Source organism: Pleurodeles waltl, chromosome 9, assembly GCF_031143425.1.
Source record: "Pleurodeles waltl isolate 20211129_DDA chromosome 9, aPleWal1.hap1.20221129, whole genome shotgun sequence".
Classification (NCBI taxonomy): Eukaryota; Metazoa; Chordata; class Amphibia; order Caudata; family Salamandridae; genus Pleurodeles; species Pleurodeles waltl.
Genome location: NC_090448.1, coordinates 571,711,323 through 571,736,796, shown reverse-complemented (window position 1 = coordinate 571,736,796; position 25,474 = coordinate 571,711,323). Strand labels below are relative to the sequence as shown.

General features: G+C 44.9%; 1 protein-coding gene across 2 annotated transcripts in view; it reads left to right on the top strand.

Moving 5' to 3' along the window:
• The window catches only part of LOC138259675 (cytochrome P450 2G1-like), a 280,939-nt gene that overhangs the window by 37,389 nt on the left and 218,076 nt on the right, over positions 1-25,474 (top strand). For both annotated transcript variants that reach the window (XM_069207549.1, XM_069207548.1), the window contains exon 4: positions 21,669-21,829. In XM_069207549.1, coding sequence (XP_069063650.1) covers positions 21,669-21,829 — 161 coding nt within the window. The remainder of the gene's footprint in view (positions 1-21,668; positions 21,830-25,474) is intronic.

Here is a 25,474-nt window from a genome sequence, read left to right as displayed (position 1 = left end):
ACCTTGCATATAATTAACGCAAGGCAGGTTCCCCCTTCCAAAAAATGGCGCACATGGTGGAATTTTGACGCCCGCTGCGTCGGACGTCAAAGTATAAATATGGGGCAGTGTTTGCGCCGAATGTGCGTCAAAACTTTTGACGCACATTCGGCGCAAACAGAGTATAAATATTCCCCTAAGTTCGATATTTAACAACTAATTTTGTTGTTTAGGCAATTTTTTGTGCTGAAAATGCTTATTCTCTCGTAGAATTTTGCTGCCGATTGAGGGGGAGACCTATGTATCCGTTTTTCGATTGTACACACCCACATCGTCAGTGATTCTGTTTGGAAGTGGGCGTCATTCTATGCCCTCTTCTGTTCCCCTCTTAGACTGAGGAAGCCAATTAACAAATCAGAACGAAAAATAGCAGTCCAAGGTCTGGTTGAAAAACAAGAAGCATATTATGGTAGTGGACTGTGGTAGAACATAGCATAATCACATTGACCCTGGATGGCGACTAAATAGTGGAAGAAAGATGGGGAAAGGGAGAGAAGAGAGAAGGAAGTATACTTCATCAGTTAACAGTTGATGTATTTCCCTGGTGGCACAATATAAAGGATTAAGAAAAATTGGGATGGAAGAATTTGCTTGTATATAGGTATATAAATTCGCATTAAATATACGGTTTGATTTTCTCTAAATACAAGTCTACACGGTTCCATAATAATCTAAGAAGTGTTAAAGTTCCCACTATGCAAGACCTTACCTGCACTTCTGATATATAACACCCATGACCACCAGATGTGGTGAGAAATATTTTTGTGGTTTTCCACCTCAGTTTTCCTTATTGTGTCGACTGAGAAATGTCAACATTACTTGAAGGGAATTCCCTAGACCACGCTTCAGCGCTGCGGAAATCAGCACATTTGAAGTTTGGCTGTCCCAGTAGAACTTTGCTTTTTATCTTTACCAAGTGTACCCTCCAAATTATCCCTTTTTTTCTCTCCTTAATTCCCAATTAAATCCCAAATAAATTAACATCCCCATTGTTATTCCCATTACGAAAGCCTATTAACATTTTATTTATTCCGACGTAAACGTGTTTACAGCTAAATCGGTAGTCCGAGTTCATCAGGAAAACTAAGAAATCACGAAAATATGACGGATGAAAATTCTCTGTGTTTTTGAGGAAACTGCTGAAATGAGTGTGGAAACAGCAGTTTCGAACCCGCCCCGCCCCCGCCCCATCCCCCCCACTCGTATTTCGGATGAAATCCTGCCCGGCAATGGCCTGTCCCCATATTACCCATTATTATTTGGTGCAATAATTTCCACTCTGATATTGTCTTATGTGTAATGAGCATCTTAGCCTTTTCCAACCATCAAAAGTCATTTTTTTCTGTTTGTGTCTGTGATTCAAACTTCAGAAGTAATGAATTAAATATATCGCCTGAGCAGTTTGTGCGATCTTTACCCCGATCAAGTGCTTCTTTTTTCCCTCCTATTAAATAAATTACTTTATCAAGAACATGCATGAAAAGGTTAGGCGTGTAGTGGGAGGCTATACCTTTATTTATGTACACATGCCATGGCCGTATCATTGTAAGCTCCATTCTATCATTGTTCATAATGAGCACAAAGGCAGTTATTTATAGCGGTGTAATCCTAAATAAATAACAAATATTTCCATATTATCCACCTACGAGTGGAAACTCATAAGACTGTATAATTAGGATAACCTTTGGATTAATGTGCTGAAGATGGTAACATATGAGGTGAATGATATGACCGGATGCATACTTAAACATTTCTGTTCTTAATGAAGGAGGCAGACTAGTTTACTATATCTATTGCAGTTCTACTATTTATTCTGACATCTTCAAAACATTAGCATGATCAGTAGAGGTAAATGCAACGGGCATGTCAAACTTCACAATCATCATTGTCCTACCTGTTCCTGTCAATGCCATCATGTACTTTAGGTGTTCTCCAAAGGTCAGTCAATATCATAAGGTAACACACATACCTCAATAGATATTTAAAGGCCGTAAGATACCCTATGCATCCCCTTAAGCCAGGGGTCACAAACTTTATTGCGGTTTATTAAACAGTTACAGGTATACATTGATACACTGTTATGTAAATGTACATGTAGGGAGTCATTATGACCTTGGCGGTCGTGCCTGGCCACACCGGCGGTGTCAGCCAGACCGCCAACAGCGTGGCTGTGCAAGACTGTCAAATTATGACAACGGAAGTTAACTGGCTGCATTGCAGCCAGTTCACTACCTGTACCACCAGGGAGGTAGCACCACCTGGTTGAAGGTTGAACACCTTCGGCCCAGTGGTCCACCTAACAGCACCCGCGGTATTCTGAGCATCCCTACTGCCAGGGATTCTGTGGCGGCAGCCCTGCCACGGAATCCCTGGCGGTACCGATACTGGCAACAGGAATACTCATTCCTGTCGCCACTCCAGGACTCCCAAACCTCCCTCCATGTAGGACCCTCCCCCACACCCCCGACCCCATCAGAAACCCCCACCCCCCAAGCAGCGACACCCCCCTCCCACCCGATCCCCATTACGATTCCCCGACCCCCTGATCCCCCTTCTCTACACCCCAACACCGATCCCCATTCTGTTCCCCCCCAGCCCCCGTACATCCACACAGGCAAATATCTCACACACATACATACATGCACACAGACATGCACACTCATTCACACACACATGCACACACGGCCATGACACCCCCCCACCCCTGCATACATGCATTCACACAAGCACACATACACTTGTATACACACGCACACAAACACACACAACACCCCCCCATTCACACAAACACACACCCCCATTCACACACACAACGCTCAACACCCACAACGCCTGTCGGTTGATCATCTTACCTGGTGGTCGCAGTGGTCATCCGGGAGGGAATGGGGTCCATGGCGCTTGCTCCGTCGCCAGCGTTCCGTCATCACAACACCGCCACGCCGTTTACTGTGATGTAATATGGAAAATGGTGTTCTGGTGCCATTGTGGTGGCAGTGGAGCAACCTCCACTGGACCGCCAACCGCCAGTATGGCTTCTGGCTGCTTCCCCGCCTAATAATGGTGGAGAGCAGCCAGCAGCCATAATATGGTGGTCTGAAGACTATTTGGTGGCGCGACATTGGCAGTCTGTGTAAAAGACAGCCAATGTCAAAATGACCACCATAGTGTTTCCTTCACTCACGAGGCCATTTGCCTCTTGCATTTCGAAATTGCATCCCTGTAGTGGAAATTATTCTTAAACCACACTCCCTCCCACTAACTTCCTCAACTAGCAAGAGCAGTCCACTGTTTCCTATATTTGTCTGTTGAAATCTCACTTGAAACCCCCGACACACGAGGGGAGGGAACCTAGTTGTAAATTTGGGTCAGACATGACTGGGCCGTATATTATGCGGGTATCGGGGTTGTTTTGCATCAACACCTATGTATTATCCTGGAGATATAGTGCAGGGAAGGAAACCACCCGCATTACACAGGTGCTAATTCTAGTGCACATATTATTGGTTGCCATGATTTAGGAGTCTATAGGAGCGCCCTCCTGCATATCTCTCTAAATTTCTCAAAGTACGTATACCATTCTATAGAGATAAGAGTTTTATATAGCCCTCTACATTCTTCCCTAATCAACTCTCCACTTTCAGCCAGTCCCCACTCCAACACTTCCACTCTCCACTGCGCTACTTGGGGGGAAATGGTTGATTTCTAGTGATGTGTAATAGCAAGTTTAGCCAGTATTAACGACAAATCTGCACAGCGCAAGGACACCCCTGTCTTCCGCAAATGAGAATAAAGACCCAACATGCAGGCATCTGGTGTTAGCCAATGATCATGTCCTGTTACATGTTTGAGTGTCTGTGCTATCTCCAATCAGTAGTTCTGCAACTGAGGGCATCGCCAGAGCATGTGTAGCAGATCCACATCTACTTGTTGACAGCAGGGGCAGCCTGCTCTTGTGCCTGAATATACATTATTTATACTATGTGGGGTAAGATATGCCCTATGAAATATAGAGAATTGGGTGAATTTAAATCTGGAATTTCTAGATATGGTTTTTGGGGTCACAAGCAGGATCTGCCATTCAGCATCTGTTAGTTTAAGGTTAAGATCTGTGTCCCATTTTAGACAGAGTGTTTGTAATGATTCCCCTATATGTGACCTCAGGCCTCTGTATAGCCAGCGATTACATGACTGCTATGACCTATTGTATGTAATGCATTTAGAAATTCAGATGCAGTAGGTTAAGTACCCTCTGATGCCCAGAATTGACACACATAGCGAATTAAGTCTGCATGTATAAGGAACAGTGTATGTGGTAACCCATGGGCATATAAAAAGTCTAGGTGTGTCATTAATACCCCGTCCATGAATAACTTCGACACAGTCATAGTTTCTGATTGTTTCCAAGGCTGTAATCTCTGTACTGACATGGTTCCCATTGCCAATGGAATCACTCTCAGTGGTATATTTTGAGCGTAAGGAACAGGCATGTGTGTATATCTCTGGGTCATTCGCCAGTATGCTATGGCCACCCTTACCAGTATTGGGACGTTTCGTGGTGCAGACATGTTTGGGCAACCTATGCAGTTGTCCATTTTGTACCTGAGCGGGTGCATAGCCCATTTCGTGTAATTTATATCATGCTTGCCAATACGCTAACCATTGCAATTGAGCTGCTATGCAATAAGCCTTAAGGTCTGGGGCACCCATACTGCATTCCAGCACCGGCTGTTGCAATTATTTCAAGCTGATCCTTTGACACCCTAACCCCCATGCCAATTCAGTCAGCAAAGTATGTAGGTGTTAAACACCGGGGCCGGAACCACTACTGGTAAATTAGTGAAATAGTAAAGGAGTCTAGAGAGGAGGACCATCTTTGCCAATTCCAGTCTGCCAGCTATAGAAAGGGGCAGTGTAATCCAGAAGGCTACTTGCATCTTAAGGGAATTAATCGCCCGCTGTAGGTTCCCATCTAATATATCGTGTAGGTCCTTATATATATAGATAACTAAGCATTGAAACACATGGGTCACCACTTGGATATGGGCTGTAACCAACGCCACTGTCTCCTGCTCCAAATAATTCTGATATGCAAAAGCGCAGGATTTGGTGGCATTTCCTTGCAGAACCGATAATCTTCCAAATTCAGCCAGACCATCCGCCATTGCAGACATATCCTGACGTAGTCTACATATAAAGAGGTGGCCTGTACTTCTCCTCTAAGTGGGATGCCCCAGTCCAGTGCACTTCGCTGCAGTAATTGTGTTAGGGGTTTAATTGCTGAAACAAATAGTAACAGCGATAATGGACAGCCCTGACGCGTTCCCTGAGAGATAGTATAGGATTCTGATTTGCACGATCCTGTTTTCGCCCTCGCCGTAGGTAGAGAATATAACAGTCTCACCCATTTTAATGTAGGAAGCTGGTATCCCGTAGTAGGCAAGTGTGGTCATCAGAAAATCCCAGCTTATTGTGTCAAAAGTGTGGCATATATTTAAAGATAGGCAGCCTGCATGCGGGTATTGTTCAAGCGAGCTGTACATTACATGAAAGAGATGGCGAATATTGAGTGAAGTGTTGTGTTTCAGCTCAAAGCCATTTTGATCTGTGTGCAATAGTTGTGGCAGGTGTGGAAGGAGCTGTCTTGCTAGGAGTTTACTCAAAATGCTATACTCCGTATTTAAGAGGGACAGAGGTCTGTATGAATACAATTCAAGGGGTGGATTGTTTGGGTTAAGCAAAGATGTAACAATGGCTTGCTGCACGGTAGGGGGAATGTGTCCCGCCTGTAGTGTTTGTGTGTATAATTTTTCCAGCTGCGGAGCCAGCTTCTGTATATAGGTGGCATAAAATTTAATGGGTAGTCCACCTGACCCTGGACTTTTGTTACGGGGTCATTTCTCTAATCGCACCCTTAATTTCTTCCACTGTGAGTTGAGCTCCCAACGCTTCACGATCTTGTGGTACTAACTGGGGTAGGCTTGTTTGCTCCAAGTATGTGGTTAATACTGTGTTAGTAGGAGCATCAGGGGTTGTGTAGAGATCAGCACAGAAGTCCTGAAATGCATTGTTTATACCCAGCTGCGTAACGGCCAAGCCATGTGTCTCAGAGCGTATGGCGAGGATCGGGATTCAGGGAGGGGCGGGACATATTAATATTGTAATATTGTAATAGTATTCAGATAGTGCTTACTATCCCTGACGAGGCATCGAAGCGCTTTTCGGCGAGTAGCATGCTTCTTCGGAACCCAACAAGAATTAGTGATAGATTAGTATAGGGAAATATGGGTACAGTTTTAATATAATTATGAGTTAATTTGAGCTGCGGATATGAGAGTTTGCTAGTTTGATTGACTGGAGTAATAGAGGGGTGGAGGAGGAAAGAATCCAGAAGTGTTATGTGGGAGTATATGGTAATAGGATTTAGGCTTGGGATGAGTAAAGGGAGGATGGAGGAGGGAAAAGTCTGTGGAAGGGGTTAGGGAGATCATAGTAGCAGGGTGAGAGAAATTAGGGAGAATTTAGTAGGGTTGTTTGGGAGATCATGGTAGTAAAGTGAGGTTTGGTGAGTTATAAGTGGAAGCGAAGGGAAGAGCTTAGGCAGAGCTATTTAGGAGATGAAAGCAGTAGAATGGATTTGGAATGAGTCAGAGTGGGAATGGAGGATAGATTGATAGAGACATGACATATGGTGATGGGTAGATAAGTGTTATATATGTTGAGTTGAGAGCAGGGATTCATAAGTATCTAGTATAACAACTTATCTAGGAGTTATGCAATGACCTATGAACATGTTCAGCATAGAATAACATACACACACACACACATATATATATATATATATATATATGTACACACACACACATACATACACACACATATGCACACATATATGTACATACATATACATATTTAAACCATGAGTAAATATACTTAGTTAAACAGGTTTAAATAGTGTGTGTGTAGTTTATTGTTATGACATAGTAGCGATACATATTGCAATGCATATTTTCTAAAGAACTATATATAACTAGAATATACACATAATCAGAAAAACATATTTATCAACATAGGAATATGCAGTCCATAGTTGTTTGAATATGGTGGTAATGAAGGAAAGAGGCAACTCTTGAGTAGTTTTCTGAAGACAAGAAAGTTATCTGTGGCGCTTATAGTTGGGGGTAATGAATTTCATAGTTTGGCTGCTTGAACGGAGAAGGATGTACCACCTATAGTCTTTTTCTTGTATGGTGGTGTTCTAAGGCGGGGTGCCATTCTTAAACAGAGGTTTCTTTGAATGTATTTGGTTATTTTGTTTCTGATAAAAAGCTGTCCTGTTCCATGTATAGCTCTGTGGGTGACACAAAGCAGCTTAAAAGTGCATCTTCTAGCAACGGGTAACCAGTGTAGTGCTCTCAAGGCAGGGGAGATGTGGGCTTGTGGCTTTGCGTGTGATAGTAGCCTGGCAGCGGAGTTCTGAATATGTTGTAGTTTTTTCATAATAGATAGAGATGATCCATGGTAGAGGCCATTGGCATAATCCAGTTTGGATAGTACAAGCGAGACAGTAGCTTGCACCTTGTGTGGAAATCCGAGGTGGGGGAAGATGCGTCGTAGAGTCTTCAAGGTTAGGTGATGAAGCTTGTTCGTGCTAATTTGTCCACTTGGGCATTCATAGTTAACTTGGAGTCCATGGTGATTACAAGGTTTTTAACTTCCTTGGATAATTGAGGAGGTGGTCCGAGATCGTCAGGCCAGGCGCACAGTGGATCATAACTTTTCCAGTCACCACATATGAGTATTTCTGTTTTGGAGGCATTTAGGGCCATATTTATACTTTTTGACACAAAACTGCGCTAACGCAGTTTTGCGCCAAAAAAATTAGCTCCGGCTAACGCCATTCTGAAGCACCATGCGGGCGCCGTATTTATTGAATGGCGTTAGCCGGCGTTAGCCGACCGGCGTTAGCCGACCGGCGCTGCCTGGTGTGCGTGAAAAAAAACCACGTACACCAGGCAGCGCCGGCGTAGGGAAAAATGGCGTTTGGGCGTCCAAAAATGGGGCAAGTCAGGCTGAGGCAAAAAAATCGTCTTAACCCGATTTGCGCCATTTTGTTTTGGCGCCCAGACGCCATTAACATGACTCCTGTCTTTGCAAAGACAGGAGTCATGCCCCCTTGCCCAATGGCCATGCCCAGGGGACTTATGTCCCCTGGGCATGGTCACTGGGCATAGTGGCATGTAGGGGGGCACAAATCAGGCCCCCCTATGCCACAAATTTTTTTTAAAAAAAATACTTACCACAACTTACCTTTTCTTCCCTGGGATGGGTCCCTCCATCCTTGGGTGTCCTCCTGGGGTGGGCAAGGGTGGCAGGGGGTGTCCCTGGGGGCACGGGAGGGCACCTCTGGGCTCATTCTGAGCCCACAGGTCCCTTAACGCCTGCCCTGACCCAGGCGTTAAAAAGAGGCGCAAATGCGGGGTTTTTTGCCCCGCCCACTCCCGGGCGTCATTTTTGCCCAGGAGTATAAATACCACGCACATGCCTGGGAGTCATTTTTTAAGACGGGAATGCCTACCTTGCATCTCATTAACGCAAGGAAGGTGTTCACGCCAAAAAATGACGCTAACTCCATGAACTTTGGCGCTAGACGCGTCTAACGCCAAAGTATAAATATGGAGTTAGTTTTGCTTCGAATTTGCATCGAAAAAAACGACGCAAATTCAGCGCAAACGGAGTATAAATATGCCCCTTAGTTTGAGATGGCTCCAGGTCATCCACTGATCAAAGGCTCTGAGGCAACTCAAGATTTCTGAGTTTTCAATTTTTTTGGGGCATTCTAATTTAAGTAGTATTTGTGTGTCATCTGCATAGTTGTAGCACGTGAGTTGGAAATCATTGATCAGTTCTGGTAAGGATATCATGTCGATGTTGAAAAGCAAAGGTGAGATTATTGATTGTTGGGGGACCACTGCTTTTGTGAGGTAGGGTTTGGATTTTAAGTGTGCTAGTAGTGCGCCAGACCTGTCAGCTTCAGAGTGTGCCCATTGTGCATATGCCTTGTAATCAATTAGTTTCATGCGCTCCAGGTTCTCTGCCTGCACCACTATTGCCTCCTGCAATAACACTAGGTCTGCCTCTCCCCTGGTCACTGCCCGTTCCGTCTGAGCCATTGTGATTTCAGCTGCTTTGAGGGCCCTCAATGCCTTGTTTCGGGCACCCACTAATGCTCAAATGGAGGACCCATGAATAACCACCTTAAAAGCCTCCCACTCATGTAGTAGCGAGGTAGCTGTACCCGCATTCACTACAAAGTAATTATTTATAGTCTGCACCAGTGCTTTCCGGAAGGGCGCATCTTCCAAGTAAGTGGGTTGTAACCTCCAGGTGGGTATTGGTGTCGGGATTTTACCCCACTTCAATGTTAATTCCAGAGGGTTGTCATCAGAAAAGGTCTTGACGAGGTATGTGGTATGTACTATATCAGGTAGTAACTATGGGGAACATAGGAATCTGTCTCTGTGTGTATGTAACTTGTGTGGATATGAATAAAAGGAGTATTCACATAGTCCTATATTTCTAGCATGCCAGACATCAACTAGGGACCAACCTGCCACCCATTGTTGTAGGAACGCTGCATGTCGTGCCATTGCCGCACCAGGTAGAGGGGGATGGGAGCGATCTAAGGTCATATCTCGTACGCATTAAAACTCCTAAGATCCATGGGCAATGCTCTCAGTCACAAAGAACCACTGTTAAGCATGCCCAATAGGCATCCTGGTTTGTATTAGGTGTGTAAATAAACCCTAGTACTACTGGTTCTCCATCTAGCGTACCCTTGACCAAAACATATCTGCCCTGCGTGTCTATACGTACTTCCTGAGCCATGAAAGGGACCCCCACCCTTAGCCCTTGAGCTGCCCCTCTAGCATATCCCGAATATGACATATTAAAAAGTTGACCCCTCCATCTCCTTTGCAGTCGGAGCATCTCTGGTGGCAGCAAATGTGCCTCTTGCAGGTATACTATCTGTGCATTTCTTCTATACAATTGAGCTAGTATTCTATGCCTCTTATGTAATGTGCCCAGTCCTCTGACATTCCAAGTTAGGATTTTTTAAGAGGTCATGTCTGTCTGAATTATGCCGTGTGCAACATCTAGATATTGCTAGATAACCTGCTCAGTTCCTTCTGCTGATATATTTTGACGGTGAAGCATGCTTCTTGCCTTAAACCCCTGAAAATCCAATTCTCGATCCAGTGCCATGAAGTCATTCAACCAAACTTAATACAGAACAAAAAACGTGTTCAACAAACAACTACTGCTTACACTTATGTGGGGGTCGTAAACCAATGTGTAGGTTTACTGTTCATTTTCTGCGGCAAGCAACCCATGCCTAGCCCCAGGTCAATCCCTAAATGATGTGCTTGCACACCATTAAACAATATGAAAATGAAGTGGACTCTGAGATAGACCCTAGTACAATTTATGATCGGAATCTCATTGTCGCATTATTTAGGAGAGACAAAACCAATTAGAGTTAGACAAACCTGTCTGGTCCAGTGGTAGCCTGAAACTAAAGATCGTGTGTCTTCTGAGGAGTTATAGATGGAAACAGGGCCATACTACCCATAGAATCAGAGTCAGAACTCCCTTCCTAGGACGTGTCAGAGCCTTCCTCGTCGGCGCTACTACACCCCTGGGAAGCAAATCGAAGTTTCTCTAGATGGCCTAACAGAGTTTGCTGCGAAGTGGGAACAAGCCCACCAGCCCTCCCAAGGGAGCCAGCCGGGCGAAGATGAGCATGACGTCTTTTCCTTTTGGGCCTTGGGGGATCCCACATCCCATCCCCGGGTCTGTTGAGGTTAGGGAATGTGGTGTCTACCCATGTACAAACTGACTCTGGCAAATCAAAAAAGAGTACCTTCTTATCATGTTGAATACGGAACTTTGCCGTGAACAGCAGCGCATAGGTGACTCCAGTCTTTTGTAAGTCTTGCTTGATAGCTTGAAAGGTACCTCACCTCTGTTGAAATGATGCTGTATATTCTGGGAACAATGAGACCTTTGTGTTATTCATCAGGATTGGGGCCTTCTCATGGGCAGCTCCAAGCAACGCATCTCGGTCTTTATAATTCAGAATTTTCGCAACAATAGGTCTAGGAGAGGACCTGGATTCATTTTTTTGCCGTGACTCTGTGGGCTCTTTCGACTTCAAATATATCTGATAGCCCCTCCGGGGCCACCACAGTTTGGAGCCAGTTTTCTATTTAATGTGTTGGCGACTGCCCTTCCATTCCCTCCGGGAGCCCCAGAGTTCAAATGTTGTTTCTTCGAGCACGACCTTCAGTATCCTCGGCCCTCTCCTGTAGTAACTCCATATGCTGTGTTAGTTTTTTGAACTGTGTTGCATGTGTTACATTGGGGGGTTCCAAAATGGTAAGCTTAGCTTCATTACACTTGATCCTATCCACTAATTTACAACGTTCATCTTTGAGAAAGGATACTTCAGTGGGAAGGGCTTCTATGTTCTGTTCAATGGGCAGTCGGGACTCCATTATTTCTTGAAGGATAAGGTCTCATTTGTCTTGGGGCAGTACCTGGCCTGTTGGCGGGATACAGGATGATGAGACCTGGGTCAATGAGTTGCCCAAAGGCAGAGAGCAGGAGGGCGCTCAGGAGTGCCGGGTTCTGGATTTTATTTTTGACTTTCCCATAACGTCTATCAGTGGGTCCTGTTTAGTACTCGCTAGTGAATGGCAATATACATCAGCAACAAAAGAGTGTGCCAGTCATTTCCATACTCTAAATAAGTTACGAGGGCTATGTGTATGAGCCACTAATCACAGTGTCCATTATTGCAAATCACATTACTAATCGCAAAAACTCTGGGGGAGGCGGGAGTGCAGTACAATCCTATTACCATACATGTTATTTCCACCTAACGTGCCGTGAACGGCTGTGCTCTTGGCAAAGGTGCACACATCTGGCCCCACAGAATCTTCCACTCAGTCATTAAATCACTCCTCCACTAATATATAGGAGAGTAGTCTCTTGCAGAATATAGACTATTAGCACCCCTCCATTCATATCTACAGCGCTTGTCTTGGCCCTGTGAGACTCTGCCAAATTCCCCTTTATTCTAATAATGTCTGTACAGCACGAGTTCCATTGTCAGTTCTGTTTTCGCTGGCAACCCTCTTTATTCCCTCCAAAACTGCCCGTATATCTTCAGGGCGTACATGCTGTTTGGGCAAACGACTCTCCTCCCGGTGACTCCACTGTGCCGATCATGCAGTGTGTACTGGTCTGGCGTCCAGGTGGCCGCACCAGCCCCCCAAGCACAAGAGGTGCAGTTGACAACAGAGTGCCCATCTAGTCGCTGCAGCGCAGCTTCGTGGAGGCAAGGAGCGGGCCCTCGGGCTACCTTGATAACGTCGGCCGACCCACTCCCACTCATCTTGGAGAGCCCCTAGGGCTCCAGGCCATGAACCCTTCTCCAGTGGAGTCCGTTCTATGGCAGGTATGTGCCTCATTCTTCAGCTGACGGCCGGCACCAGTCCCCGCTGCCACCGGATGCTCGTCTGGGCCATTCCTCACAGGGCACCCTGCCCAGGCCGCTCCTTGTCCATCCGCTACAGGTCGACCCCACAGGAACCATTTTCGTTACCTCACAGCACTCTAAGCACTTTACCACTGCTAAACAGTGCTAAAGTGCACATGCTGTAAAATGTATGTGTAATTGGCTTTCCATGATTGGCCTATTTGATTTACTAGTAAGTCCCAATTAAGGTGTACTAGAGGTGCCCTGGGCCTGTAAATCAAATGTGACTAATGGGCCTGCAGCACTGGTTGTGCCACCCACATTAGTAGCCCTGTAACCATTGCTCAGACCTGCCACTGTAGTGTAAGTTCAGTTTTAAACTGTCAATTTCACTTGGCAAGTGTACCCACTTGGCAGGCCTAAACCTTCCTGTTTTATACATGTAAGGCACCCCTAAGGAATGCCATAGGTAGACCCAAGGGCAGGGTGCAGTATATGTTAAAGGTGGGACATTTAATTATGTGTTTTACATATCCTAACAGTGAAATGCTGCCAAATTTGTTTTTTACTGTTGCAAGGCCTATCTCTCTCATAGGTTAACATGTGGCTGCTTTTAAATACTTTTCGCTTTGGGAGCAGATAGACATGTGGAGTTTGTGGTCTCTGAACTCACAATTTAAAAATACATCTTTTAGTGAGGTTGTTTTTTAGAATGTTTGTTTGAAAATGCCACTTTTAGAAAGTAGGCATTTTCTTGCTTAAACCATTCTGTGACTCTGCTTGTTTGTGGATTCCATGTCTGGGTCAGTTTGACAGTTGGGCTGTTTGCACCTCTCCTCTAAGCAGTGACACAAAAGGAGCTGGGGTGTGGCCTGCATATCCTGATGGGCTATCTGGACTGAGGGGAGGGGAGGGGAAAAGTGGTCACTTACACCTGAAAGGGCTGTGCCTGCCCTCACTCAATGCTGTCTCCAACCCCCTGGGATGTGTGTGTGTGTGTGTGTGTGTGTGTGTCTGGAGCCTGTCCTGGGCAAGGCAGAATATTGAAAACAACAGAGACTTCTCTTTGGAGTAGGTCTACTTCAAAGGCAGAAAGGGGTATACGAAGAGCACCCAAAACCCTTGAAATTCAGATCACTTCTGGATTCAGAAGGAACCTCTGCCAAGGAGAAGAGCTGAACAGCTGAGGAGAAGTGCTGCCCTTGCCCGTGCTTTGTGGTTTATCCTGCAGTTGCTGCTTCTGCCTGTGAAAAGGGGCAAAGACTGGAATTTGCTGTGCATTCCTGCTTGAAGAAGAATCTCCAAGGGCTTGAACTGGGCTTGCCTCATGTTGTTGAAGTCTCAGGGCCATCAAAGACTTCCCATGCCAGGACCTGGTCTCTCTTCTGAGACTCCTTCCCTGCGAGGTGGTGCCCTATCGAGTCCCTGGGACCTTGAGAGGTGCCACCAAGAACTGAAATTCCACGCACAGACCGCCATTCGGGGAAATGGTTGACGCACCTTTCGTAACACAGCTGATATACGACGTACCTCTGGCTTTGCAGCGGAAATCAACGCTCCACCTGCATCGCTGCTGGAAGTTGGACGAAACACAGATAGAGAAATGATGCTCAACACCCGCTAATGGAGGCTGATAACGACGGAAACTCCACGCATGTTCAATGCAACATCGCGGGGTGTGGAAAAACAACGCAAAGCCTGCCCGGACCCGAGGTTCCCGTCCGGATCAACACATTGCTCTATTGTGGGAGAGTAGAAACGACGTACGCCGACCCTACCGGAGAAGGAACGGCACACGTTCTCGCTTGCTGGTGAGAAATTGAAGCATCACTGGCCTTTTTTGACGCACCCTCGCCAGTGCGGCTTTATTTTGACACTACCCAGGAACTTTTGTATGCTAACAACATTCTAACTGTTTTCTAAAGGATTTAAGACTCTATTGCTTTATAAATTCATAACTTGACTTGTATATGTTGGATTTTTGTCACTTTGGTCTTGTTTTGCTTAGATTAATATTCCCTATTGTTCTAAACCTGTGTGTGTCATTTTGTAGTATTTTCGCTGAGTCACTGTATGTGTTGGTACAAATACTTTACACATTGCTTCTGAAGTTAAGCCTGCCTGCTCAAGCGACCAAGAGGGTGAGCGGGATTAACTAAGGTTGATTCTCCTTTACCCTGACTAGAGTGACGGTCCTTGCTTGAACAGGGGGTAACCTGATTGCCAACCAAAGACCCCATTTCTAACACGTGGAGTTAAGAACCGCAAATCTATATTTACCTCCATGATATTTTGGTTGTCAATATTTTTACAGCAATCTTTACGTAGTCGATATTCTGACGTATAAACTAGTGATTAGTCTGAGGATAGCAGTTAATTATACCAAAAAAATCAGACCAGAAAACAATAACTACTGGCTCAGAAACTGCTTTACTACCGTGCTACCTTTATAGCTACATTGTTCTTGAATTTTAGCTATTTCAAGATAGACAGTAATGTGTACAGAAATATCTCTCAGTAATGAGTATTGACAGTTGTTTCATCTCACAAATGTTCAAGTGTGCCACATCTAAGAACGAACCTCAATGCAAAACCAAACTTTAAACGTATCATAAAAACCCTGCTCCTATCTCGATTGGCTTGTTGTAGCATCCTGTCTGACAGTATTCCAGAATCACATCTGACATCCTTGAAGGGAAAATCTTATGTCTTTGTCTGACTGACAAAGGATCTCAATAAGTTTGAAAAAATCTCATCTATCCTTAAGTACTCCACTGGCTCAGTCTACCAGCCCACATTTCATTCATTATTGAATAAATTAACCAAAAAGTTACTTATTCAAGTTCTACTGTAGCTGGTCACATGTATCGAAATCCCAAATGGGCGACTTAATATCCGCAGCTGCAACCGCAGCAGGCTTGAGATTAAAGAGGCAAGCAAGAGGCCGCAATGTGGCATGTATTCTCCTGGTATGTGGCCAGCATCTGGGCCCCCTCCTTGCTCAGATCCCACAGTTTCCTTCACTCTTGGCCCACGTATATAATACGTAGGCCCTCATTACGAGTTTGGCGGGCGCTGGTGGCCGCACACCAAACTCGTATTGCCACCTGACCACCATAGCAGCCAGAACACCACCAGCCCTATTACAAGTTCACGGCCGGTCCGGAGGGCGGAAACACCGGTGAATGGGGCCTTAACATTGCCCCTGGCATCCCCTTTTTACCAGCCTTTGCGTGGTGGAGCTACCACCATACAAAGGCTGGGGAAAAGGGGACTCATAATCCCCAGGGCAGCACTGCAAGCAGCGCTGCCCAGATGGATTGCGACCTCTGAGACCACCAGGCTCTCGACAGGTGGCAACCTAGTGGTGTCGGCGGTTGGACCGTGGGACATCTGCCACGGTCATAACAGGGTTGTCGGACCGGCTGGTCTGCGCGGTCCGACTGCCATCACAAGTGTGGCGGTCTTCAGACAGCCAAACTCCTAATGAGGGCCTTAATCCTTGTGCAATCCTCTACATGATGGATCCTGCTGGTAACCTCTGTTTTCCTCTGTGCATCACCTCTTTCATCGCCTTCTTTGGTATGCCGTCCCTCACCATCACATTGCTGTAGTTCTGTACTTAATAATGCTGAGCCACTTTGCAGCAATTTTTGTGTTAAATATCCCACTTTTACATACATAGAAAGTCCGTTTTACCCCAGGAACCTACTCACAGGCCAAATAATTTCATTCATTGCCCAGATATTTGCCCTTAGCCAGGCAATTTTATTAAGGGGCCAATGTTTGTCCCATTGGTAAGTCAGTTCCATAATGTTCCTGGTGTTTTAAATCAGGCCGGCTTATAGCATAATATACCCTGTCATCCCCCATAGGTGAGTCATTTCCCTTACGTATTCTTAGATCTGCCTCAGACATCTCATAATAAGTCCGCAAGAGTAAGGGTACGTACTTAGTTTCAACCAGTAGCCCATCATAGGTAATGATGCGCTGCAAGTATCTCACAATATTAGTGACCAAACCATGATATGTCGCAGGTGTTCCCCATAGGCTAGGCAATGACATAATGTGACAAATGTCTTTTAAAAGTCAGTCAATACCATGAAATTCCTCCGGCATTTCACATGATTCAGTAAAAACCATGGCGTGCAATAGGTACCCATTATATGCCACTTGCAACAATAATGTACATATGGTGCCTTTCACAAGCCCGGTAATGGTTTCATGTAACTCATGTTATCTACCCATAGACCTTTCTATGTCATAATGTGCTAGTGGCACTCTCATACTTCAGCCAATGCTTCACAATTCCTACTCTTTGTACTCAGGCTGGAAAGCCTACAGAATGCACTCTGTTTCATTATAATAAACCTGGTGTCCGAATAGGCCAATTATTTCATTATGTGCCAAATGTGGCTGTCTTAGCCTATGTTTTCCTCTACCCCAGTTTACAGGACTGTATAGTCAATAATGTGCCCACTACACTCCATAGGCTAGACAAAGACAACATCTGTCTATGTACACTACGCACTATGTTTTGATCTAATGATTCAGGTGTCCCACTAGGCCAGTTAATTTCTCGATGTGCCAAATGTAACTGCCATAGTCAATGTGTTCCTCTACCTCAGGTGCCCCCTGCAGGAGAGTATAGACCATAATTTGCCCATTGCACCCCCAAAGACTATCCAATGCCTAGATCTGCCCTTTACACACCATAGACCCATTAGTTCCATGATATGACCCCCACCATATGTGCAGCCAGTGTCATGATGTTCCTCAAAAAATCCCCAGCGGACAGGTCAATACTATTATGTTCCACAAGGTTTGCCTAGAGGCCTGCTAATTTCACAATATGCCTGCAACATCCCCCATGAACTAGTCAATGTATTATTTTAGCCCTGATACACTGGTAGACCCTCCAATGCCATCATAAATCCCAGGCCTCGCCCAGGCCAGGCAGTCCCATGACATATTCATTACATTCACACTGGTGGCCTGGAAAAAACATATTATGTCCAAAGCACACCCACCAAACGACTGTCAGTGTCATATTGTAACCCAGGCAATAACCCATAGTCAAGTTATCTCCATGATGTACCCCATGGATCCCGCTACAAGACAATAGAAGAGTTTGCCCTGATATTTTCCCATAGTCAACATAATGACATGATGTGCACCGGATATCCTCCCATTACCAGGATGTCCGCCAGATATTCCTGATCAGCCTGTTAATTCCATGATGTATGACAGTCATTCACATCATAGACCACACAGTGGCACAGTGCATCCTGGACTCAAAGATCAGTCGTGCCAAGCAATACCTCCATCTTCCATAGCTCACTCAGTTATAAGAAGTACATCAGGAATCAACCCCATATGTCCGTCAATGCCAAGATGTTTCCTAGCCATACACTATCTCACAGTCTATGTTACTGCATACCAGAGCAACCTGAATAATACCTCTTAGACTTAAGGAACAAGGCCAGAATGCTCTAAAAATAGGTTTGGTATCATCTTTACTGAAAAAAAAAACATTAGGTGGGCCCTTCAGATCCCAAAAACTTTTTCCAGATTTGTAACCTTGAATAGCAAATACCCTTCTGCGGCATGAAACATAGCTAAAAAGCCTAATTGATGAAAGTAACCTACTACATGAGCTCCAGCCAGAGTTCAGGTCAGGACCAGGCACTGAAACAGCATATTTAAAAATAGGTGAAGACACTCTCCACATTCTTGATAAATGTATCTTTATCCTTCTCAGCCTATCAGTAGCTTGCCATCCGCTGAACCATGCCATTGTCTTCAAAACTCTCAAAGACAATAAGGTGCTGACTTAACTTGTTCCTCAATTGAACCTTTTCATATCTGGAATACTGGAGTAAATAATGTTGGCCAATTTTGTGCCAGTTCAACAAGGGATTTCCCAAGGTTATATTCCCTCTCCTATCATCTTCACCTTTTATATGGAGCCTCTACAATATTCTCGATCCTTTCTAACATTTCGTAATCTTGTTTTGCTGCTGAGACCAAGGTCTATTTGACAATTTGCTTCCCCAAAGATTTTGATATCATAGTTACACTTTTGGAGAAAATTCAGGCTTGGATGGAACACCAGCACTTAGGCCCATATTTATACTTTTTTAGCGCCGCATTTGCGACGCTTTTTGACGCAAAAACTGTGCAAACTTTCAAAATACAATTGTATTTTGCAAGTTTGCACCGTTTCTGCGTCAAAAATTACACAAATGCGGCGCAAAAAAAGTATAAATATGGTAAAAAACTAGCACATGTTTGCCGGCATTCTACTAGGAATGTCATGTCTCCCACATGCTCTTAGTCCCACTGCTCATAATTCTGCATAGCATTATGCGTAGGAGAATTGGGTTCCACTGGGCAAACATTTGTTCCATCTAGAGATCTGGGAATGATCCATTCCCCTTCTCATCCTGAAAGGGAAATTATTTCAGATTTGGGTGGAGGAACTTACTTTCCAAATACTTAAAGTGTGGGAAGGGTTTAGATTTTACTTTGTTAGTGCTAAAAAATGTGCATTATTGTGGGTATTCACAACTTACAGGCCAAAACCTGCCTTGTAACATTCATTTCACACCTTCTGCATGGGATTTATAACTGTAAATTTCTATGCACGCATTGAAGAGAAGTCTGTATGAACATCCTTTTAACTCTTCCGAGAATTATTTTTTTCTGCAGGAGGTATTGTCGGCTTTAAACTTGCTGTTATGGCAAAAATATCCTTTGTTAATTGGATTCTATATTTTTACATCATTACTTCTCCAAAGTTTGGTGTGCGCTGGCACCGTCCACCAATGACTCAATACCATGACCTGCAGCTCTTATCCCCCAAAAGGTTTTTCTCAAGAACAAACAATACTGCAGTATCCTCCAAATATTCTGCCGTGTGCCGGTAATAGCCAATATATACTCGAGGCATCTTCTTATATGTCAGCAAATACCTTAAAGCGCCTCTGGTTTTAAACCATAGGACTGCTGTTGTCTTCATGCAACAGAGAAATGAACAAAGAAACAGTTAATGCTAATATGCTCCCCAGGTATCCATGTAGTTCCGTCTAAGACATAATGGGCCATATTTATACTTTTCGACGCACAACTGCGCCAATGCAGTTGTGCGTCAAAAAATTTAACGCTGGCTAACGCCATTCTGAAGCGCCATGCGGGCGCCATATTTATTCAATGACGTTAGCCGGCGTTAGCCGGCGCTGCGGAGTGGTGTGCGTCAAAAAAAATGACTTACACCAGGCAGCGCCGGCGTAGGGGAAAATGGAGTTTGGGCGTCAAAAAATGGGGCAAGTCAGGCTGAGGCAAATATTTTGCCTCAACCCGATTTGCAGCATTTTTTTTCACTCCCAACCCCCATTGAAATGACTCCTGTCTTAGCAAAGACAGGAGTCATGCCCCCTTGCCCAATGGCCATGCCCAGGGGACTTCTGTGCCCTGGGCATGGTCATTGGGCATAGTGGCATGTAGGGGGTCACCCAAAAAAAAAAAAAAAAATACCTACCTGAACTTACCTTAAGTTTCCTGGGATGGGTGCCTCCATCCTTGGGTGTCCTCCTGGGGTGGGCAAGGGTGGCAGGGGGTGTCCCTGGGGGCATGGGAGGGCACCTCTGGGCTCCTTCCGAGCCCACAGGTCCCTTAACGCCTGCCCTGAGCAGGCGTTAAAAAATGACGCTAACGAGGGTAGACGTCATTTTTTTTGACCCACCCACTCCCGGGCGTCATTTTTGCCCGGGAGTATAAATACGACGCACATGCCTCGGAGTCATTTTTTAGTAGGGAACGCCTCCCTTGCATATCATTAACGCAAGGAAGGTGTCGACGCTAAAAAATGACGCAAACTCCATGAACTTTGACGCTCGACGCGTCTAACGCCAAAGTATAAATATGGAGTTAGTTTTGTGTCGGATTTGCGTAAAAAAACCGACGCAAATCCGGCGCCAACAGAGTATAAATATGCCCCTATGTATCCCTGCATCTCCGGCAAGACTCTCATTATAATGAAATAGCCCAGGCATCCACCTCATGGGTCAGTTAATACCATGATATACATCAGTGTGTCTTTACACCTGCAAAAATTCATGATATCAGGCAGTCAATGCATCATCCCCCTCACATATCAGCTCCATAGAAAAGAGAGGGCAATGATGTACTCCAGGCACCCCTCGTATGCCAATCAGTTTCATACAGTGCACCAGGCACTGACACATATGCTGGCAATACCATTATGTGCTTTGGATATCGCATCAATCAAAGAACGCCTTGAAATATTCCAGATGACCGTCAAATGTCAGACTATGCCATGAGGAACCATAAAAGCCGTTCATGTCTGTGTGGTGCCACTGGGTGGGATAAAGTCATATTTTGTCCTTGGCATCCCTCAGAAATTTTTCATGATACACCCTTGGGAAAGTCATTGTCACCATGAGCCAGAGACCTGCAGTCCCTCACAAAACACAAATCCACATAAGCACACGTTTGCAAACATGCATTTAAAGAGATGTTCACGCACAACTGTATTTATAAACATGTACACAACATGCACTTTCCCTACTTTGAAATGACTTGCTAACTCTTAAATGCACACAAACACGCACACTCACACATACAGAAAACACATACACCCACACAAAACAGACAGTTGTGGTTATAGAGCCTCTTCATAATTGCAATTTCATGGTTCCGCAATTTCATGCAAGTGCTTCTTTCTTTTAGGGTATTGAATTCTCTGCAGTGCTACTAGGCTGCGTATTGTTGCACACAGAAATATCTTGAATGGGATATCTTCTGTGAAAATATTATATTTTTTTATTGTTTGGATCAATCGGGCCTATTGTATTCGTCTCTTGATTCAGCTGCTCAAACTTTGGGAATTTAATCGTACCTTCTGAAGCTTGCCTTTCAGCATATTTTCCTTTATTTTTTACTTGGTCACAAATACCTCTTTGATGCGAATTTAAGCATATCATATTGCTTTAAACTAATTTACCAAATTATGTTTCAAAATGTAAGTATGTTCCAATTGCCTACATTTCTATTTTATCTGTCGCAGGCTTGCCTTTTGATCCCACCTTTTTCTTGAGCCGTGCTGTCTCCAACGTGATCTGTTCCGTTGTCTTCGGTAGGCGATTTGACTATGAAGACAAGAAGTTCCTCTATTTACTGAACCTGTTGCACGATACATTTCGACTCTTCAGCTCTGCCTGGGGGCAAGTAAGTGGAGTTTGACTGCTTTAATTGTGTCAGGACCTTCGCATTATACAATATATAACCATATAAACCACATACATATATGTTGTAATATCAGAGTGAAATGGGTTCAAATGCAAACTAGGGGGCATACTTATACTCTGCTTGCACCGGATTTGCATCTTTTTTTTTAACACAAATTTGGCGCAAAACTAAGACCATATTTATCCTTTGACATTAGACCCCGCTAGCGTCAACATTTCTCAGTGTGCGTCATTTTCTGGATGCGTGAAACCGCCTTGCAATAATGATATCCAAGGTGGGCATTCCCATCCAAAAAATGACTTAAACACCCATGCGCCACATTTATCCAACCGGGCAAAAATGACACACGGCTGGTAGGCGGAGCTGTAAAATAATGTAAATCACGATTTGCATAAAAAATTAACACCTGGGTCAGGGCAGGCGTTAAGTGACCTGTGGGCTCTTTTCCATTGTGGGAGATCATGGAAGCAGTCCACAGGTGCCCTTCCCTGCATCCAGTGACACCCCCTGCCACCCTAGCCCACCCCTTTTAGAGTGGCATAGGGGGGCCTAACTTGGGCCCCCCTACATGCCACTGTGCCCAAAGGCCATGCCCAGGGGACAGAAGTCCCCTGGGCATGGCCATTGGGCAAGGATGCATGACTCCTGTCTTTGCTAAGACAGGAGTCATTTTCATGGGGGTTGTACGTCAAAAAATGGAGCAGGTCAGGTTGGAGCCAATATTTTTGACTCTAACCTGACTTGCATCATTCTTTGACGCACAACGCCCAGTCTTCCCTTCTCCTCCGTTGCCCGGTTTCAGTAATTTACGCAAACCAGGCCGCAGTGCCTGCTAACGGCATTCCATAAATAAGGCGCCCGGCTGGCGCGTGGAATGGCGTTAGCCGGCAGTAAACGTTTGACGCAAATCGTCCCTGGCGCTGATTTGCGTCAAAAAGTAGAAATATGGGCCTAGATATGTATGCATGATACATGGATATTACACACCTACCTTTTCCTGCTGCAAACTAACAGTATGAGTATAATCTCAGGATTATGACACCAACCAATCCAGCAGTTTATGTATCCATTTATATCGTAGTTTTATACTGCATAACTAGGATCCAAAGCATGTCAGTGTACTTTACATATTAACAGTGGTATACCGTACACAATCAATTTATATAATAACAGTTTTAAAAGGTATTCAGAACAGATTATTGCTGTCAACAGTTCTTTACTCTACAATAGTTTCAGCAAAATCATGATAAAAAAACAATTACTTCCTAAGATTAGGTATTTTAGTATGGGTCCAAGGCTTACCTATTATGTGAGGGTATCATTCCTTTTCAAAAGATGGCTGCCAAAAGCTTTTGTGACCATTTGAGAGCGAAGAAGGTGTAGTGCAATCTGGCAGATCTCAGTGCATTCTTGTTTTTCAAATGAGAGACAGTGTGGTCGTCACATTGTTGAATGGTTTATGAAACTCCATGAGTGTTTGAGTACTCAATCTTCCATACATTAAAGGATGTTTTGCACTGGGATCAATCCAGTGCAATCCATCATAGGATCCACTGGGCAGCTCCAAAGCTGCACAAGGCGCCCACTGCTGCTAGGAAATTGCACAAGGCTGCCAGAGGACCACATGAGAGCCATATCCTTTCACTTAATCAGGTGTTATTAATAATACATATGCTCAGGTATGGCTGTACCAATAAGGAGGGCATGTAGGTTGCAACTGCAGATCCACAGAGCTCTCAGCAGTATCAGCCAGTCAATAAGTACCAGTGAGGGTCATGTGGTAAACTGGAGAGATGATGCCAGATGTAGCACTGAGTAGGTTATCCATGGAGTCTGGGAACCCCTGGTCGTGATGAGGCCAGTAGTAGTGGGAGGCAAGCCTGCCATGTCTTATATACTTGCAGCAATAAACTCGCCTAAGAGCTTCTAGACATTCGGCATTTTAGTTTGACAAATCTACAATCAAAGCCTGGTTATTTTGGCCTTAGAGCTGCATGCCTCAGGCATCTGTTATATACCGTAATTGTGATGTCAAAAATGAAATAAATATAGATGATATAAACGTTTCTCCACGAATGGTAAAATTACTACCAATATATTATAATGCAATGTGAAACCAAGAAAATTATCCAGTACCCTCAGAAATAGACATTAACGGGTCATGAACACTTTTGTGAACTCATCCATTGTGTAAAAATATCGGTTTGTCACTTTCAGTTAGAAATACACTTTGCTCCGCTGCTTCTTTGAATAACTTCACCTATTTTGTCTAGACACAACAATTTTTCATTTATAGTTATCATAAATAGTTATTGCAATCACGTTCCGACTAATCCCTATCAAATGCAAATTAGTGCCATCAAGAAGGTGTCATATAATGTGGCAGCATTGTAAACATTACTGTTATCTTTCATCATATTCCAGTGAATACTAGTGTGTGGCATGAGTACCTGTATATGTCAGGTAACATTGAGACTTGACTCAGACATATCTTGTATGCTCTTCCTTATCATGAGGTGCCACACACATTGCCTAATGAAGTAGGTGACACACATATGACAGTCAATACCATTATGTACCAAAGGTGGTTCCCCATATACACATTACTGTAGTGGTATGCTATATACTTCCTTTATGCGACAATCAACATCATGAGGCAGCCCACAGGAGTCCCCCATAGGTCTGCAAGTGCTATGACGATGATAAGGGATCTGACTACCGATAGTTAATTATATGACTTGTGCCTGGTATCAAGGTGCACTTTAGCCAGTGTTTTTATGTGACCCAATTGATCATCCACAGAACAATCCATGTCACTGTGTGCTTCATGCCTGTATGTAAACTTATAACATGATGTCCCCAGGGCACTTCACTGTGGCCATTTAATGCCATGAGGTGCCCCAGACATGCCACTAATGGGTCAGTCCCTCTAGGATGTGTCACGTCCCCTCATTGGCCAGTCAATTCCATGATAGAGCTACAGTCTCTCCCATAAACCACATAATGTCACAAGTTGTCCCATGCATCCCAAATTGCTTGTCAAAGCCATGATTTGCATTAGGCTCACATTTAAAGTCCTGTCAATAACGTGATGTGCCAGAGGTTCCCCTCATAATCCAGTACATACCTTGATGAACTGTAGACACATTGGGGGTGATTTTAACCTTGGCGGACGGCGGAGGCCGTCCGCCAAGGTACCGCCGTGAAATGACCGCACCGCGGTCAAAAGACCGCGGCGGCCATTTAAACATTTCCTCTGGGCCGGCGGGCGCTCTCCGAAAGAGCGCCCGCCGGCCCAGAGGAAATGCCCCTGCAACGAGGACGCCGGCTCAGAATTGAGCCGGCGTAGTTGCAGGGGTGCGACGGGTGCAGTTGTATTTCAAATACTTTGCGGGGCCCTCTTACGGGGGCCCCTGCCGTGCCCATGCCATTGGCATGGGCACGGCAGGGGCCCCCAGGGGCCCCGCGGCACCCCCTACCGCCATCCTGTTCATGGCGGGTTTCCCGCCATGAACAGGATGGCGGTAGGGGGTGTCTGAATCCTCATGGCGGCGGAGCGCGCTCCGCCGCCATGAAGGATTCCCCCGAGCAGCGGTAAGTCGGCGGGAGCCCGCCGACTTGCCG